Consider the following 21,431-nt stretch of genomic DNA (forward strand, 5'->3'; position numbering starts at 1 on the left):
TATATAGATTAGACCGTTGGTTTTCCCGTTTAAATGTTTTTACACTAGTAAGTATGGGGTACTTCTAAGTTTGCTCTTCGGTGTGATCCAAAGCTTGAAGGCCGTACCTTGACCTATAATGGATTACTTTTATAAATTGTTACTTGGATGGGGAGTTGTCTCATACCACATCGTCCTATATCTATTTGAAAAATTTTTATTGTAAAAAAATGCATCGAGTTTTATTCATAAAAAACCCTCTTCATAATTGAAATAATATGCTAGGTATCCTTCCTTGAAAACTGATTGGATGATTAAAACAAACATTCTAGCAAAACATAACAAGGAATAATCAATCTCATTAGTTATGAAGGAGCTTACAAAAATATAGCAGGAAAAATCCTTAATTATCAGCATACAAACGTAGCACGCAAAACTAATACTGAGCAACACGAAACCCATAAAAAACAGTATTGATCTGAGGGTTCCGGCAGATAAGCAGATCAAAGCTGGTAATTTTGTTCTTCTTCTTATTTACTAACAATTCGGCAAAACATATCGACGATTTTAGATATTCATATGGGCATCAATTGCACCCCATTAATACCAGCAACGCTTTTACAGTTTAAGACTAAATTTGGTCAATTTATGATAGACCCATCTAATGTTTTTGATTTTAAAAATATATTAGAAAAATAACTTTTTTTGGTTATATGTATTTCAATTTGTATTCATCTGATGAGAAAAGCATTTTTCAACTGATATTTATAGTTCGTTCTACATTTGTACTAATAAACCACTGTCCAATGTAAGAAGGAGGGTTGAGATCATGCTGACATGGTTAACCCCGTCACTATCTGTATGTATGTGTCTGTCTCAAGTCAGGAGCTTGTAGTTCAATTGTTATTTTTCGTTCATTTTTTGTAAATTAATTGGGCCGTTAATTTTCTTGTTTGAATATTTATACATTTGTGATTTTGGGGCCTTTTATAACTGACTATGCAGTATAAGCTTTGTTTCCCAGTTTGTGACTTACAGACTTAGACTCATCAACGGATGTGTACCTACCTAGGCAACACGACTGGTGCACAGGTTTGGCAGAACCTTTCCGGGTATAACTTACAAAATGCATTGACTCCAACATGAAAAGTAAAATGACAAAATTACCGAACTCCGAGAAAAATTCAAGACGTAAAGTTCCTAAACAAATGGAAAAATGAAAACACATCAAACGAATTGAAAATCCTTGTATATTCATTACAAGCATTTTCCTATATAAAAACTAGTATTACAGTTGCATAACTTTTTTTAAATATTGGTCCAAGTATATGATAATTATAGTCAGAGTTCGTATGTATCATGCATACACCTAGAAAAAAATGTTTATTTGAAAAAAAAATATTATTACGAATTATTTTCTGAAGATTTATAGATATGATAGAAGTCAAAGGACTATACGACCTTATGTTGTTTATATATCACAGCTCGCTTTTGCCGTGTCGTTTGTGACATTTTAGTTTTTTATAAACTGTATGCATTGCTGGCAATTTATATAAATCATTAAGTCAAGGATACTGTTATAACAAAACACTTAAAACCTTTACTTTTTTATATTTACAAATATTGAGTTTTGTACCTTTAGAAAACTTATTTAAAACCTTAAATGCCATCATCATTCTACGTGATGTTGTTTACCGTTTCCGTTTATTGACGATAGACGTGGACTGATTGATATTTTAGTCTTAGATACTTAATATTTTTCTTAGTTTAGTTTATATTGACTTTGAACGAAACTACTGCAACTGCGAGTACCTACAGATCTGTATTTGTTTGTGTACTGTTGCTTTGTTATATATCGATATGATCAGTTATGCTCTATTCAATCTATTTTATGCAGTATTTTTATGTTGTGTTGTTATACCTGTTTCTCAGGATAGAGGAAGGTTGGGCGCCCGCCAACATGTCAGACCGCAACACATTCTGTTTGTGCCTGTTTTAAGTCAGAAGCCATTCAATTCGGTAATCAGTGGTTGTTGTTACACGCTATTTATCGTGTTTTTCGTTTATTGATTTTTTTTACATGAATAAGGTTATATTTACTTTATAGTTTGTCCCTAAGGGAGCTTTTGTAGCTTACTTTGCGTAAGGAGTTTTGCAAATAGTCGAAAGCCATACGTCGACATATTGTTTTCAACCTTTTAATTAAATTGAGAATGGAAATGGGGAATGTATTTTGTTTCTGATAGAGAGTTGTCCCATTGGCAATATAATACCACATCTTTTCATTTCATAAGATATTGTAATTACAGATTTTTTTACTTTTCTAACGGCTTGCAAATGAGAAATTTCTTCAGAGGTAGCAAAAAATATTCTAATTGAATTTTGCCTTACTAAATTAGATATTACACATAATACAGCTTTAATACCTATCTAAATGTATGTAACTACTTTTTTTTCATTTAAAATTTGCCTTAGAAAAATTTGGTAATTTTTATGCCTTGTTTGGTCATATTGCTCTTCAACTGTTTTAGGTATTGGTTTTCAAATATTTAGCTTTGAGCGTTCAGATGAAGATAAATAAAAAAGGGTTTCTGACAAATGCCATTTATTACAAAATAAAAAAAGGATAAGTATCTTTTAAAACAATTTTTTTTATATATTACGCAAATTTTTTTTTTTATTATCATCTATATAATATTGGATATTGCGTAGATATTTTTTTTATAATCATAATGTTGTATGTACTTTATATGTTAATATTATTTATCAAAATACAAAATGTTATTAAGTTCTTGCAGGTGGATTTATTCTTTCGTTAGATTTAATAAACTTTTGTATTTCACACAAATCTAATTACGATTACAGAAAAACCGTTATGCGTAGAAATATATGACATACAATGAAAATAGCATTCCACCAGCAGGCTACTTTACAAATTGTCCTCGATAAAAAAAAATTACCCCACCTATTAATTAATTTTAAACTGGCAACTCCGTTGGTTGTTGTCATTAAACATTAAACATTAAATAATTTAATTTAGCATGAAATGAAATGAAATCCCGTATATGGAAATCTCTCGCGAAACAACATAATGTTAATCTAATGTAAAAAGATAAGGTCAGTTTCACTTGTATTAGTATATGTCAATAATTTAAAATTTCTAAAATCTAAAGTAATTCATCCGAAAAGATAAGTACAAATTAAACATATGACTTTGTGTAAAATTTTGCAACGAAGGACAAAATTAATAAATTGGCATACAAATACCTTGTTATGTGTAACATATGTTCTTTTTATTCAATATTTTGATTGAAAATGCCCCTTTTATATCTGGTTTGATAAAATGCTCTTAATTTAGCCCAAATTGTACTACTTATAAAGGTAAATCAAGAATAGCGCTTCGGACACATTGATCCTAAAACGTTTTGTATTCATTGTGTTTTGTCGATATAACTGCTGGTGAACTAAAAGTTCCGGACGGTATCACTAGCAGGTCAGTAGTCTATACTTCTGTACTGAAATGAATAATAACAGATCATTCTTAGATTGTCCATTAATGAATGTTTGATTTGTTGAGAAACTAGCATAGGATTTCAACTCCTCCCTGGGGTGTAGCTGATTCTTATGCCGTATAATGTTTTAATTAATTTTGTACATCCTTGTCTTTCAAATCATTTTAGTCGTCACTGACGGAGGAAAATACAGATAAGAGCTTTTAATTAATCTGTAGTTAGCACTTCTATGTTGTCCTGACATATCATTGATATGGTAATAACTATAAAATACTAAGACTTTTCTAACTCAGTAATTAATTACCTCAGCTGTATTTGGAAAAACTTTAATGAATTTGTGTCGTCAATTCTCTGCAACTTCGCACTTTGTTAAGCCTTTCAACTTTTTGATTCGAGCGTCACTGGTGAGTCTTTTGTAGACCAAACGCGCGTCTTGCGCATATACAAAATTTCGATCCTGGTCACTATGGTGAGTTTATGCGGACGCATGACATTTGTGCATATTATTTTCGTTTTTAACTCTCTTTAAGTTTTTCCTGGCGCTGCTTATGACGTGTAGTTCATAGAGATGATTTTACAGTAGACATGAAATACTGTAAGATTAGGTTATAATAAAAAATATTCTAAGAAGTTTGCGGCCATGAAACGTTTACTCAATTGTAGCATTGATGTACGTGCAATGTTAACCAAATTAATACGAGTATACCAAATGATGTACTCAACTTTGAGAAATATGCATTTAACGAATTATATACGTTGTATATTCATTACAGGCATTTTCCTATATAAAAACTAGTATGACAGTTGCATAATTTTTTTTTAATATTGGCCCAAGAATATGATATTTATAGTCAGAGTTCGTATGTATCATGCATACACCAAGAAAAAAATGTTTATTTGAAAAAAAATATTATTACGAATTATTTTCTGAAGATTTATAGATATGACAGAACGACCTTATGTTGTTTATATATCACAGCTCGTTTTTGCCGTGTAGTTTGTGACATTTTAGTTTTTTTATAAACTGTATGCACTGCTGGCAATTTATATAACTTATTAAGTCAAGGATACTTTTACAACAAAACACTTAAAACCTTTACTTTTTTATATTTACAAATATTGAGTTTTGTACCTTTAAAAGACTTATTTAAAACCTTAAATGCCATCATCATTCTACGTGATGTTGTTTACCGTTTCCGTTTATAGACGATAGACGTGGACTGATTGATATTTTAGTCTTAGATACTTAATTTTTTTATTAGTTTAGTTTATATTGACTTTGAACGAAACTACTGCAACTGCGCGTACCTTCCGATCTGTATTTTTTTGTGTTCTGTTGCTTTGTTATGTAACGATATGATCAGTTATGGTCTATTCAATCTATTTTATGCAGTATTTTTATGTTGTGTTGTTATACCTGTTTCTCAGGATAGAGGAAGGTTGGGCACCCGCCAACATGTCAGACCGCAACACCTTTAGTGTGCCTGTTTTAAGTCAGAAGCCATTCAATTCGGTAATCAGTGGTTGTTGTTAGACGCTATTTATCGTGTTTTTTCGTTTATTGATTTTTTTTTAACATGAATAAGGTTATATTTAGTTTATCGTTTGTCTCTTAGGGAGCTTTTGTAGCTTACTTTGCGTAAGGAGTTTTGCAAATAGTCGAAAGCCGTACGTCGACATATTGTTTTTAACCTTTTAATTAAATTGAGAATGGAAATCGGGAATGTATTTCATTTCTGATAGAGAGTTGTCCCATTGGCAATATAATACCACATCTTTTCATTTCATAAGAAATTGTAATTACAGATTTTTATACTTTTCTAACGACTTGCAAATGAGAAATTTCTTCAGAGGTAGCAAAAAATATTTTAATTGAATTTTGTCTTACTAAATTAGATATTACACATAATATAGCTTTAATACCTATCTAAATGTATGTAACTACTTTTTTTTCATTCAAAATTTGCCTTAGAAAAATTTGGTAATTTTTATGCCTTGTTTGGTCATATTGCTCTTCAACTGTTTTAGGTATTGGTTTTCAAATATTTAGCTTTGAGCGTTCAGATGAAGATAAATAAAAAAGGGTTTCTGACAAATGCCATTTATTACAAAATAAAAAAGGATAAGTATCTTTTAAAACAATTTTTTTTATATATTACGCAAATTTTTTTTTTTTTATTATCATCTATATAATATTGGATATTGTGTAGATATTTTTTTTATAATCATAATGTTGTATGTACTTTATATGTTAATATTATTTATCAAAATACAAAATTTAATTAAGTTCTTGCAGGTGAATTCATTCTTTCGTTAGATTTAATAAACTTTTGTTTTTCACACAAATCTATTTACGATTACAGAAAAACCGTTATGTGTAGAATTATATGACATACAATGGAAATAGCATTCCACCAACAGACTACTAAACTATGAATTGAAATAAAGGATGGACACTTAACAAATTGTCCTTAATAAAAAAAAAAATTACCCCACCTATTAATTAATTTTAAACTGGCAACTCCGTTAGTTGTTGTCATTAAACATTAAACATTAAATAATTTAATTTAGCATGGAATGAAATGAAATCCCGTATATAGAAATCTCTCGCGAAACAACATAATGTTAATCTAATGTAAAAAGATAAGGTCAGTTTCACTTGTATTAGTATATTTCATTGAGACACAAGTAAAAACCTACCGGAGTCAAATATATTATTAAAGTGTTCTTTTAAGTATATGTCAATAATTTAAAATTTTCTAAACTCTAAAGTAATTCATCCGAAAAGATATTAAGTACAAATTTAACATGTGACTTTGCGTAAAATTTTGCAACGAAGGACAAAATTAATAAATTGGCATACAAATACCTTTTTATGTCTAACATATGTTCTTTTTATTCAATATTTTGATTGAAAATGCCCTTTTTATATCTGGTTTGATAAAATGCTCTTAATTTAGCCCAAATTGTACTACTTAAAGTAAATCTAGAATAACGCTTCGGACACATTGATCCTAAAACGTTTTGTATTCATTGCGTTTGGTCGATATAACTGCTGATGAACTATAAGTTCCGGACGGTATCACTAGCAGGTCAGTAGTCTATACTTCTGTACTGAAATGAATAATAACGGATCATTCTTAGATTGTCCATTAATGAATGTTTGATTTGTTGGGAAACTAGCATAGGGTTTCAACTCCTCCCTGGGGTGTAGCTGACTCTTATGCCGTATACATGTTTTAATTAATTTTGTACATCCTTGTCTTTCAAATCATTTTAGTCATAAGAGCTTTACATTAATCTGTAGTTAGCACTTCTATGTTGTCCTGACATATCATTGATATGGTCATAACTATAAAATACTAAGACTTTTCTAACTCAGGAATTGATTACCTCAGCTGTATTTGGAAAAACTTTTAACAATTAATGAATTTGTGTCGTCAGTTCTCTGCAACTTCGCACTTTGTTTAGCCTTTCAACATTTTGATTCGAGCGTCACTGATGCGTCTTTTGTAGACAAAACGCGCGTCTTACGCATATACAAAATTTCGATCCTGTTCACTATGGTGAGTTTATGCGGACGCATGACATTTGTGTATATTATTTTCGTTTTTAACTCTCTTTAAGTTTTTCCTGGCGCTGCTTATGATGTGTAGTTCATAGAGATGATTTTACAGTAGACATGAAATACTGTAAGATTAGGTTATAATAAAAAATATTCTAAAAAGTTTGCGGCCATTAAACGTGTACTCAATTGTAGCATTGATGAACACGCATTGTTAACCTAATAAATACGAGTATACCAAATGTTTTACTCAACTTTGAGAAATATGCATTTAGCGAATTTTATACGTTGTGTGATGTTATCATATCGTTATAGAGTAACAATCAATCCTTCTGCTAGGTTCCCACGTAAAATCCTATGTAAACAAACACAAAGCGATTTGTCATGGCCATGGTAAGTGTCATTTATTAGAATAGACCAAATATGGGCTTAATGTTTCTGAAATAGTTTAGTTGAATGTCAAATGTAATTAAAACAAATATCTAAGATGCAAATACCTCGTCATGTAGAGATGATCGCCTTCAGTTCATAAATCGTTTTAAAATAAGTATTTTAAAAAAACTATTGTAATAAAAAGCGCTTAGACAAGAATAATTCTTAATGTGATAAAGTATAGACGAACAGTTGTTTCGTATCAATTTTCATTGACATTGAATATGTGATAGGATAAATTTATTTAATAAAAAGCAACTATTGAATATGAAACTACTGTTTACAATATTGATACGAACTTTTTTACTACAACATATCGATAATTTGTGGGAAATTCCCAACAGTCGCTATCAGTCAATACATTGTTGATTGATCAGAAACTTTTCATAATCCCGACATGTTACATTAGATGAACAAGTTTACTTGAATAATTTGTTAAATGAGGCATTGAAGAATTTATTAGTGTTAAAATTCTATATTTTGGAATAAAAACACACAATGGCAGAAAAGTTAAAAGAGAGCTCAAAGGGTAAAATAGTAGTTATCGGAATAGACGGAAGTGATAATTCTATGTTTGCAATTGAATGTAAGTTAAGATATTTATTAATAGATACATGTAAACAAAGTTTTGAAATAGTTGTAACGATTGTAGAAATAAGTTCAACTCATAATAAAATTCCAACTTTTATGTGTTACAAGAAGTGTTCATCATATACATGCATAATCTTAACTTATTTCGTATGAATCTCGTTTATACCTAAAGGGGTTTCATTATTCATGTTATGAATTCATTGACGTTAGTCTCAATAAGAAACACAACTAATACATATAGGCTTGCAATGTAAACTATGATTAGTTTATAGACAGGTTTTTAGATTATAGATAAGTGTTATATCAGCATCAACAAATTATAAGCATAAAGAAGCATTGTTATACATACCTTTTTTTGTATTTGATAAAATATGTATAATAATTGATTGTCTGTTTTTTCTTGTTAATACGTGTTCAGTGTTATATGGATCAAATTATGACATATTTATGTTTTTATATATCAGATCGATTCAATCTTTTCAAAACAGATCAATGAAACATTGCCATTCTGTACACACCTAGTTATTTACTTTGTTGAAGCGAAAATTTTAGCGAACGTATTTCAAACAAAAAACGAAGAGGACGGATAAAAGTTTAAAACATGGGAACTTTTCTTATGATAAAAGAAAACAAAGGTCTGTTGGGTGCACTACATAATAGTACATAAAAGGTAAATTTCATAATTGATCGATGAAATATCTTCATTCTGTTAAAATCTGTAGAATTTTTATGTTCAAACAGAAAACTTTTCAAATAAATAAATAGTAAGACTGATAGAATATAAAGCGCAAGAAAAGTGTACAAACACACGGCTCAACAAAACATAATCATCTTTCAAAACAATTTGTGCTTCAGCAATTTAAAGTAAACATATTTTCATTTATCTCTCGAAGTTGATATGAAACAAATCATGTCAATTTTCTATTTTGAAGACTTTATCTTGCAGTCTTATCGACGTGAAACCCTATTTTTCTTTATTTTAAATGTCTTATTGTTGACGCGAAAAAAATTAATAAAAATGTTATCAAAACAAACTAGAATATTCTTGTTCAAGAATGCAGTGGCATGCTATATCGATATACATGCATAAAGTTTATAAAGAAAAGATTATGTACAACCATTAAGAAAGAATGAACGAATTGAATTGAAAAGTTCTGAGAAGGAATCGTTTCTACAAACAATGAGTAAATACTACAATCGAAAATATACATGTACAATACATTTGTTAAGAGTTTGCACATAGTTAATCCTATTGAAATTGTATCATTGGAAGAGATAGAAAAAATTTGATAGGCAAAGAGACAAACACCAACACACCACCTAGAGAATAAGTCACAAGTATGAAAGTATCATACATGTATATACATAAGTATAAAATAAGTCGATGTGATATGATTGCCATTGAGACAATCCTCCATTAGATTTTTGTTAAGGGACTCGGATGCTTTATGCATATCTCACTACTCATAAGCATAAAATGTGGGACGATAATAATTTCTTCTTCATCACAAAATGATTAAGCTTACAGATTTGTAAAATTTACAATAATTAAACTATATTTAGTGTAATGATGACATCTTTATTCCAATAATGATTTGTGTTTGGATTGCAAATGAAGCAATTATCAACCAAAGATCAAAAGAGGAGGATACTAAATGGCGCTGTGCGGAAATCGTGGATGGTTTGAACAAAAACTTAATACCGTAAATTAATCATCATAAGCAACCTAACTTAACTATTTACAACTTTTGAAAAGACCTTTACGAAATTTAACCTGGTGTATTTTGAAGATCAGATTTTAGCCAAAATCGAGATAGTTTATTATTTAATTCTATGTTTGGTTCATTTGTTTATGCCTTATGCTATGAATAGAAAAGTGATATGATATTAAGTCAACGACACACCAACCTAACAACACATAAATACGAAACCAAACAATGCAACATTTAGTGGTCATCAATATTGATAGACACACTGGTTTTGTTAGTGCCTGTATTAATTAGTTCAGAAAATCAAAAATCAAGGAAATTTGGACTTATGACCATCAACAAAACTTTTTTTTATCAGATACATTTCTGAAACACACTATTTGTACGATCAATCTTAGGTTTGTTACTATCATCATGATCATGACTATCTTTCTATTACTTTTCGAAAGCCTATATGTCACAATTAAGCTTGTTGACAAATATGCGTGTATTGTAATGAAGCTTTTAATGCTTCATCTCTTAGTTCAACCAATTGAAACTCATTGTATATTGCATTGCAATGCAATCACCGGTTTGCGTAAAGAAAATCAATTGCAGTTCATTTACAGTGTTTATAATAAAGTCAATGAAATTTTAAAGTACTTCCAAAAATACTTCGACATCAAAGATTAAATAAATAAACTGGAGATGTTAGTGTTAATAAACAACACAATGAACATTATGAATCAAATGGTTTTATACTTACAAGAATGTAGACACATGCACTATTGTTTACATGCATGATTCTAAAAAAAATGTTCAATTAAAATCAAGAGATTAAGCCTCACTAGAGCCTATTCACTATACCTATCGGACCTGCCTCTTTGTATAAAACATTTTTTCATACTCTGACAGTACTAACATTTTATTTTAAATATAATCTGCATTCAGTGTTAACGCAATCATATGTATATGTAAAATGCCTCTTTTTGCCAATTAATGTCTATTATGTAATCTCAATTCAGACCCTCATGTATCACAAATTGTTACATAGATAATTTCACACTCTGTAAAGAATGGTATTGTTTTCGTTTCGTATGAAACGTTACCGTTTTCTTATATACATAAAAACGCCCTTTTAAATAACGTTTTATCGTATCTTTGCTTTATTTAGTAGTGTATTTCTGACTAGTTTACGTATTCAAAACACAATAAAAATGTTCTAATAGTTATACATCAAAATTACGTTCGATCATTATATCATTATTTGTCAATGATGATTCAAACCCAAATTTGAAGAAACCAATTTTGTAATCCTGTAAATAATTAATCTATTTGTAAAATCACTTAAAGATTGGAACAGGCCAAAAATCTATTTGATTCAGATTTCCCTAACGCGCTATTCATGATCAAATCAAAATCTTCGGCTTATGCAGCTATATCTTGTACTTTGAATTTTGTGACTCTGATATTGATTATTATTTAACTATTCAACTTAATATTTCAGTAAATGGAATTTAATCTGACATGCTACATGTATAGCCCAACAAGAAAAAGGGATTCAGTAAAAACATTGCTAATAAAGTAGGAATAATTGAAATAAAAAAAGAAATATTTAAATCGATACATCAGAATTGTCGTCACATAAGGCATTTTTAAATTTGATGTGTTTTAAATTTTAAGATTGAATCGTTTCTTGTATGCAAATGATTGTTTTATAACCAAAGCTATACATGTACATATGCAAAACAGTAAATTGCAGATTTTAAAACATTTGTAACTATATCAAGATAAAAAAGGAAGAGAAATGTGTTATTATTGGCAATGAAACAACAGCCCAATAGAGACCAACAGACATGTATGTTGACAACTGAAGATAAGATTTACTTTTGAAAACTTGGATGTTGAAATGTAGCTTATATACATATATCTTTGAAGTGATAAATAGGTAAAATGACGATGATTATCGCTTCTTCATCACGAAATATTTCGGAAGCGATTATAATGAGTAATAAGTATTATACATGTATCTAGTTGCATTATTGCACCATATTGAAACAAATGAGGATATGTGGTACGATTTCTAATGAGAAAAACATTCATCAGTATCTGAAGGACGCGGAATTATTGTCTTATTGTAATTATACGGAGACGTGGAATGGTTTGTATTTTTAAAGTGTAAATAGTTGTCAATCATGACAAGCAACTTTGCTGAAATTGTTTTTAATTTTGAAAAGACCTTCGAAATATTGTATATTAAAGATCAAGTTTTAGTAGAATTAAAGATCAAGTTTTTTATTGATTTTTCATGTTATCTTCTATCTAAATTTACATCAAAAGATATGCGAACGATACTTAAGTGACATTCAATTTCATAGGTCAAAGATTAACTAAAAACCACTAAAACCATCACGGCAAAATAAGAAAAAGACAACAGCGTGCAAAACACAACATTAAAAACTAAAGACAGAGCAACACAAATCCCACCTGCAACCGGGGCATACCTCAGATCTCGTTCAACGCAAAATCTTCAAAATAAAAACATGTTTTAAACGTTAAGAGATAATATGACAATAATAAAAGCGATACAAGCGATACGTTTGTTGTGCGATGAATGAGTTATTTCCACGTTCATTCGGTACTACACGTAGTAATAGCAGATCAGCAGAAAATAACGACTAAATTATTTGCATTACCGTTTTTGATATCTTGTCGTAAATATGTATATATGAGTCAACACTTTACCTTAAAAAAAATCTATAAGATGTATTTTATAAAGGTGTCAAGGTTGTGTTAAATATTGTTTTTAATAAGCCCTTAGCTTATATATTTTTTCGTAATATATTTTTATATTTGTCCGTATGATTATGACTGCATGGAGTCATGACACGGGACCTTTCTGCACTTAACCTGTCCATTCCTAGAACAAATTAAGACAATTGTAAAGGATTAGTTATTTTTTTTGGGGGGTAAAATACCATTCTCTTCATACAAATGAATGTACATCCTCTCTTGTCGTTATCTGAAGTTAAGTGCGGTATGTTCGTATGTGTTGGCATTCAAATATCTTTCAATATGTTTGTCACAGGGCAAGTGTGTGCATTGATAAATCAAGAAAATATTTGTCAAACTAACTCATATATGATTACTTCAAAATCAAAAACACGTTCTTGCATAGTCAACATCAACAAGCCACAGTTTGGTGTGGAATACCGTACAATTATGTAAACGGGTAAATGAAATAAACCGCGTAGAAAAAAATTGAATATGATTCGTAATCCTGAAAAAAACATACAATGTTTATTTATGGAGCAATATGCAATCTTTGAAACGCTCATCTATTTGTACGATTAATACTGATTAAACTACTATGGTTTTCCTACTATCCAATTTCTGCTCTTTCACAATTGAACTGGTTGACAAATATACTTATAGAGTAATACAGCTTTTAATTCTTCATCTCTTATTTCATCCAATTAAAATTTCAAATTTCATTTTTTCTTTATTGTATAGTGCTGCAATAACTAGTTTGCTTTAAGAAAACAATCAATTACAGATAAATAATAATGTTTATGTAGGAGTGAATGAAATTCTAAAGTAATTTCAAAAATACTTTGTTATCAAGAATCCAGTTAATATAAAAGAAGAAATGTTAGGGTTGGTCATTAACAACTGTTTCTATAGTGAACCAAATAGTTGTATCCATACACAATTGTTGACACATATCCTTGTACTATTTACACCACTAATTCATTGAAATTATATTATCAACGTAAACAAGCGAAGACCCATTCAAGTCTTAACGGATCTTCCCTTTTTATTAACATATCCCCTACTTTGCGTTTAAAAAAAAGGTCATATATAGTGTAAACAGGAATGTACACATTTTTCAATCCTGTTATATAATGAGTTTATTAATCATGAATTCACATTTCAACTTTTCGTCTTCATAAAATAAAATACAGACTTTATCTAAAGTTTCCAGTGTCTTTTCCTTCAGCATTCTTCCCTAAATACTCTACTACCGATATTTAAAAAAACCATACCATGATGTCATTATTTGTAAATAATCCTTCAAGATTGAAGACTTCCATATTCTTTATTTCTTTTAAAACCAAGTAATTGATATACAGAAAGATATTGTCACATATTAACATTCATAATTGAAGAAACCAATTTATTAGTCCTCTACTCAACATCTTTTGGTGATACTACCGATAAAAATTGAAAATATGAATAATTTATTTGGATCAGATACAAAACATGTATCACTTATGCACTTTTCATAGTGAATTATTTTCTAATTAAATATTTATGTCTTGAGCATTTAAATTGTTTTATTATTATCTTTTTGTAAAAATAAGCACGAGTTTTAACTAAAAGATGCTGTATATTTTGCATTATTCATTCTGAAGATTTGAATCATTTTTTTTTTATTCAAAAAGAAATGAATATTACATATGATACTGCGAATTCTAAAGGAATTATAGCTCGTGTCTCATATACATCAAAGCTTCAGATTAATGCTGTATTATCTACGCAAAATATTTCCCAGTAGATTAAATATAAATGAAAACACGTCGTTAATCAAGCAAAGTTTGAACGAGAAATACAATAATGTAGTGTTTTGAGTAAATATTTCTAATATTCTATTACAGAATAACATATAACAGCAATACCAAAATAGAATCAAATTTAAAAAGATGAACAAATTTCCATTACAATATATTCTACAGAGGCTTAGTGCAAAACTAGCTTCATTCTTAATTCTTTTAAATGTCAGCATGTACATTTATCTTTGAATTTCGGACGATTTTGTTGATATCATAAACTTTAATCTGAGAGTTCTAGATCTCTAATCTTGATGTAACATACCTTAATTAATGTATGAATGTGAGGTGTATTATAATACGTAAGTTTATCTTTTCAGTCCTATAATCGGGATCCTGTATCTTAACTGAAACTCTCAAACCTTTTTGCATATCTAAATATTAAGCTAAGACAAAAACATGTGTTTTCCGCCTTACAATGTTCGAGTATTATGAGCAGGATCAAAGCAATAAATGAACATTTTTCTTTCTTAAGGATTCTATGTTGATCTTTGATCATTGGTGCCGAAAAAAACATCCAAATCCAAATTCACAATGCCAAGTGTTTCCTAAGAAATTCTTTGCACACAAAGGCCATTCTAATTATCTTAGCAGCCATTTTAATTTTCTTACAAGCATCTCAAACATTGCAAGTTGACAAAATATGCGTTACTGAAGAGGTTTTATATAAAATCTGAGATGTGTACTGAAGATGAAGGGTCAAAACAGAGATGAAAAAATACCTCTAACAATAATCGAGTCTTGTATCATTTTAGTTATTACTTTGAAGTTGTGTTCTTCCTAGAGTAACAAAGTATGGTTAGCCATATATACAAATATTGTTATCAATTTAAATTTTATTCCAATAGAATGGCTAATACATTTTAAATTGTTAATGATAATTTTTAGAATCAATCTATATAAATTGTTTTAAGCAAAAGAAAAACATGTATGATATTTTTATTGAATTTAGAATGAAAAAGAAGTACCAAAAGCAGTAGGTTCAGTAAGACGCCTTTTTGACCCCAAAATATAGCAGTTTTACAAAATTGTGAAAATGTAATCATTTAGCTATTTATTGGAAAGCAGAATGCTTCTGCTACATAAATATGGCCTGGTTTTAACAATAAAATGCACATATCTCAGGTACTAGCATCATTAAGTTATTCTAAATGACTGAAATCTTCACAATTTAAGGATTTTAGTTCAATTTTAGACGGTTTCCGTCTTAAATGAAAGTGACCGCATTAAATAATTTCGTGTTTATTCATAATATTGAAATGTATGTTGTATATGATGAAAATACATAACATATATAAAGTTTGAGGATGAACACGGATGCGGCCACTTTCATTTTTGACAAAAACCATCTGAAAAGTATCGGGTTTTTGCATATTTGATAAATTTTTCACATATAAGCTTGAATTGGAGCCTTTTTAATGACTAAATCAGTTAAAATATTTTATTTAAACTAATTGAATCAATTGAAATAGACACTTAAGTGTTTAAAAAGTGTCCAAAATCTTTCGTAAGATGGATCTGAAATTTGAGGCCAATATCGGCCCTTACCGGACCTACTCCTTTGTTTTTGTAGTAACAACACTGTTCCATTTTCATGCAGGACATACATACGTACTGGATTTTTGTTTACTCACACTTTCATTCAAGATGAGTGTTCTACATTCATGTATTATAAATGAAAAAAGTGTTAAATAATGGTTAGATACAAACTTGATTAATTTTGTCTATTTTTGAATGTTTGCTCAAGTTACTGGTACTAAGTTCACATTATACATACATTTGTATGAAACAATATTCTTTAAATGGTGTTACAATTTGTAAAAGTTAATCTTCATTTAGCTACATTGATTTAAAGTAGACCAATTTCAGCTATGTTTTAAGACCAACATATAGCAGCATGCATCTAGCAAAATACAAAAAACCCTTATATCATAATATTTGGTTTATAATCGTATTATCATATCTAATAGTAAAGCGTAAAGATAAGTGCCTGTCTTACCATGCCATTATACAAATATCTAAACATTTACAAATAGTAATTGTCAAATTCTTCCACGGAGCTTAAATTACCAAAATCAAATGATTTGATCAATGATGATACCACATTGTCATTGACCCAAGCCAGATCAATACTTATTGATGATAAATGATGATTGGTTGTCCAATTGCTCAAATCAGATTGTGCATGTGTAGCTGACCGATACGTGACTGTGAAATGTTTTTAAAGATATAACATTTATTGAATGCTCTAAAAAGTACATGCTTGTACGTTACAACTGCTGCTTCAGTCATGCCAGTTAAAATGCTGTACACAACTACCTTCAACACCATGTGTTCAGGGTGTAGATGTAACATAAAAAATAATAAATAAGCATACATTTAACCCTCGCTTTTAACATAATGCCCCCAAATGACATATTTTCACGTGGACGTGTCTGTCTAGATACCGCTTCAGAATTATAAAAAACACATTCACCAACTGTTTATTCCATTGTACACACCATTTTGAAGTTTCATGGTTCTTGTTTGTTTTTGTTTTTAGGCGGATATAATGTGCTTTGGATTTACCATTCATTGGACTGTACTTTCTGGAGGCTTGAATTCGTCATTGTAAAGTAATTGTTTTGAAAGTTTAACAAACGTCACCAGGACTTTGGTTACCATTGGGAAATATCTGTGTCACAAATCCCAACTCTTAAAAATTGTCAGAAAAAAGAAAATAACAACAATATTAAAATCTGAGGAAAATTCAATGAGAAAAACCAAAAGCTTAAACACATCAAACGAACGGATAACTGATTTGATAATACTAAATTGGTTGAGTATTTTTTTATGTGACAAACGGGGAAATAATCCTGGTTTTATAGCTATCTAAACCTTTCACTTGGATGTCAGTCGCAATAAACCTATTTTCCTTTCCTCGTTTATGACTTTTCATTGACAGTGACTTACAAACAAAACTGTATTTGACGTGAACAACATATGACTGGTGGCATAAATGGATTAAGAACTTTTTATCCATTCTAAGCTTCATATCTATGGTATACCGCTAGCAGCGGTTTTGTGCGAGTTACGCATTGTTTGGGTTTATGTGTTAGTAAGTGTTTTGTGAGCTGCTATTTGTATCATCCTCCTGTTTCCTGTGTAAATTGATATAAACATTACATCTGTCTATGAAGAAATAACATAAAAAAATTGGTGCAAACTGAATAACGCGCGTAGCAGGTTATTCAACAGTGTGCACCACATTTTTTATGTTATTTCGAATAGACAGCAAAATATTACAGCCATTTCTTATAATGTAATTCTAAATTCCATTTTAAACCGTAGAAACCCATGAAAAAACGTTGATGACGTCGCGGTTACATGACTAAAATATGTCTATGGACTGATAACAAAATAATGTCAGCCAATCAGAAGACGGGTTGCATCCAAAATTAAATTATTATCAAATATTTAACCAAACTCCTGATGAAGGTAAACCTAGGAATGTATTCTACTTCATAGTTGTTTCAGACTTCCATTCGTCTTCTTTTCAGTGACATTGATATAAACGAAACACGCATCTGGCGTTTTATGATAATAAACTTTGATTTTTATAGATTTTCGAATTAATTGAAGGGTGGAATAGCAATATTGTAACTATGAACATGACTACAAAAAAATATTCATCTGTTGAATTTTGATTGGAATTAAACTATGTGATGTTTTTGTTTTATATAAAATGTCAGTGTCTTGGTGTTTGATTTAGATTTATATAGAGCTATTACTAGGATTACAGAAAAAGAATGAAAGGTTCTCAGTCATGCATAAACAAAGATTTATCGGTAGTCACTAATGAAGTATTTTCACTTGTTTACATTATTTTAAAGTGATCACAAATTTTTTAAGTATTTCCTAATAAACTCAGTTCAATAAATCAGATCAAAATAGAGGCTAAGTTAAAAGGGCTTTATACATGTACTTTGTAAATATACCATTAACATCATTTCAAAATACCAGTAGTCTTCATTTTGACAATCTAAAATTGTAGTGCTCGTTATGTTTCTTGATAAGGAACAGTGTACATGTACTGTAGTTATCGGGGAAAGATTACTTGTTAGTCGCACCATAGACGTATTTACACTTGTATGCAAATTTGTCCGCCATTACGTATAATCACACGGGTTCCCGTAAACTTTGACACCATAATTCAAAGCATTTGACGTCATGATTAAAAAGGGATTGTTGTTTGACGTCAAAAGGTTATTCGGAGGTGATATAAGGTCATTCGGAGTCAAAATACAATATACCAGACGTGTAAATACGTTTATTATTCTCCCGTTAATTTTCCTCTTCTATACATGTAACATGTCCTTTCATTGAATGAATATTCAAATAATAAATTATGAATAAATAGTCTGATATTTCAAAAAGCAAGGGGGTTAACCTGCCTGAACTGACACCTGCCTGAAATGATTCATTACCAAATCCAACCTGAAATAATAGTGTTACATGTATTGCTGTTTATCACATCAAAAATTAGAAATTCTTAGTTCTTGTTGCCCGAATTTAGCATTTTCAGGAGCGCAATATTTCTATAATCCTGTAACTATTTCTGTTTTTTTTTTGTGAAATTCCTGTCTGTTTTTTTTGGTAGATTTCAGGGTTTTTCCGTAATTTTTAGTTAATTGAATAATTGAGAAAAAACGAAACTGATTTTCTTGTTTCATTTGCCAACATATCGTCTAAAAAAGCAACTTATTTAACATTCCTTGATCAGATACTGTTTGTGTGTCTGTTTCTGCTGTTTGTCTTGTATTACAAATTGAGACATTGTTTCTACTTAGTAACAGCAATATAAGGTTATGATATGTTTGCTCTTAATGAAACGTTTTTTGCATGAAAGAATTGAAAACTACTTTACTTCTGGACTGAAACTGATATTCGAATTCAGTATGAATTGATTTTGTTGGGTATCCTTCTAGTATGTTCAACTAGCGATGTATTATTGGTGGTCATGTGAGATTCTTGTGGGTGTACTGGTCATCATAAGCTGATTGTGGAGTTTTTGTAATACTACTATGCGGGCCTCAAAGGTAAAATTAACCAAAACGTAATATAATCTAAATCGACAATGATTGTAATAGATATGAGTTTTTCTGTATTTCAAATCTAGAACAATGGACAGAATTAATTGCAGAATAAAGAAAATAAATTATCAGCTGTGCTCAGCTTGAAACAGGAGTAATAGCCCATAGTTTCTTAGCCTCTCACAAATACAGTTGATTTTTATGACACTAAACAGTTATTGTCTATATGAGCATAAAATATAATTTACAAGAAAATATTCCAAAATGTGAAAAACGTGCAATTTACTATTTACGTTGCTTTGCTAAAATTTTCATTAACACATATTTTACAGGAAATTCCTGCTGCAGGTCAATATGAAAAAGCCCTTCAGGCCTATACAATTTACGAAGTGTAATCGACGTTGAAATTAATTCGGCATTCATCGTTTTCCTTGCAGTGACATTGATATGTCTCGTGTAAAAGACTGTATCCCTTGCATTTGTTAATGATAAGCCTATTTTATGTTATAGATATCTTATAAAAAGAAAGGTCGACATTAAGATTTTAAACAATGAACATGTCATGCAACAGAAAAAATAAATTCGATTTGAACAGGAATCAGCTTTGTTTATGATGAATTTGTCTTGAAACAAAATGCCAGTTTGGTGAGTTTTGATTTCGATTGACAGAGTTATACTAAGATTCCATTACTTTGATCAGAGAAGGCAATGGCAGGGATAGACTAGCTGTCATATATAAACAAAGATTTATTGCAAGTCATTAATGAAGTCTATTCAGTTGTTTTAATCATTGTATAGTAGAAGTGATGGTAACAACATTAACATATAAATACGACTTCTTCTTTTAATGTAAAGTCTTAATTTTGCAAATCTACGCTAGTGCTCGACATGTATGTGTAAAACGCGGTGTTATTTTAACAGTAGTTCGTAAAACTTTATTGTTTTTCATACATTCACCTTTTTTCGTCCTAACGAAGTATACGTATTGTTAGACCTTGCGGGTGCTGTCCGTTTTCAGCATTTCAAGGAGCGCAATATTTTGATTATCACCTAAACAAAAATTTTGCTTTTGAGTAAGATTCAATGTTCGTTACGTAAAAATTAATGGCCTGAATAATTGGAAAACACAAATGACTTTTCTTGTTCCATCTGCCATCATATCTTATAAAAAGAAACTAATTTAATCAGATGAAACTGATTGATGTTCCGCGTACTATGTTTTATATATTGCAAATTAATACATTGTTTTTTATCAGTTATACATTTGTAACACAAAAAGTTATGATGCATTTGCTTTAAATCAAAAATCAATTTTTATGAAATAATTGAAAAGTAGATTACTTTTAGACTTGAACTGTAATATAAATACATTAGGCAAACATGTTGATCGATAAATTGTGTATTTCTTTTTCATTTTTCCAGAGTAAAACACCATCTACTTAGTACCATTTTGTATGAGCAAGACAGAAAAAAATGAAACAAAACTATTATATATCCATGTATGTCACACTGCACTAATTAATTGTTTCATTCTGTATATAAACTATACAAGTTGTTAACTTAGAATCATGATAGTGTCCGTTAGTTGCGTGTTATGTCATTATAAAAATCTGACAATGAATTTTATTACAAACCATCTTTTCACAGTTTTTAATGTTACTTTAAGGGAGTTTGCTTTTCAGTTTCAAAGTAATTAACTTTTCAAAACACAAGTTTATATTGATAGGGAATTGATAAAGTAATCCAAAGAGCAAAAAAAATATATAGGTCACAGTGCTTGTTTTCGAGATATGAGCCATTGTAATTTTGGCGGGAAAAAAAATCTCTCTTGACTTTTCATAGCTTTATCTTTGACAAGTTGAAATTCTCAAAAACTGTTAAAAAGTAATTAAAATTTTATAAGACTTTTACAGATGGCTTATCATAATACATGTAAAAGAAAAAAAAAAGAAAAATGGGGGTCACCCGGCCAATTTTTCAAG

At 29.8% G+C, this 21,431-nt stretch overlaps 1 protein-coding gene and 1 long non-coding RNA gene across 2 annotated transcripts in view; both read left to right on the forward strand.

Moving 5' to 3' along the window:
- LOC139485827 (uncharacterized) overlaps nucleotides 1-21,431 on the forward strand; it is a 971,519-nt gene that overhangs the window by 841,871 nt on the left and 108,217 nt on the right. The gene's annotated exons all lie outside the window — the stretch shown is intronic.
- LOC139485688 (universal stress protein YxiE-like) overlaps nucleotides 7,845-21,431 on the forward strand; it is a 47,437-nt gene continuing 33,850 nt past the window's right edge. Inside the window, exon 1 of the mRNA XM_071270331.1 lies at nucleotides 7,845-8,074. Within this exon, the coding sequence (XP_071126432.1) occupies nucleotides 7,987-8,074 (88 nt within the window). The 5' untranslated portion in view covers nucleotides 7,845-7,986. The remainder of the gene's footprint in view (nucleotides 8,075-21,431) is intronic.

The sequence above is a fragment of the Mytilus edulis genome, chromosome 1 (genome assembly GCF_963676685.1).
Source record: "Mytilus edulis chromosome 1, xbMytEdul2.2, whole genome shotgun sequence".
Classification (NCBI taxonomy): domain Eukaryota; kingdom Metazoa; phylum Mollusca; class Bivalvia; order Mytilida; family Mytilidae; genus Mytilus; species Mytilus edulis.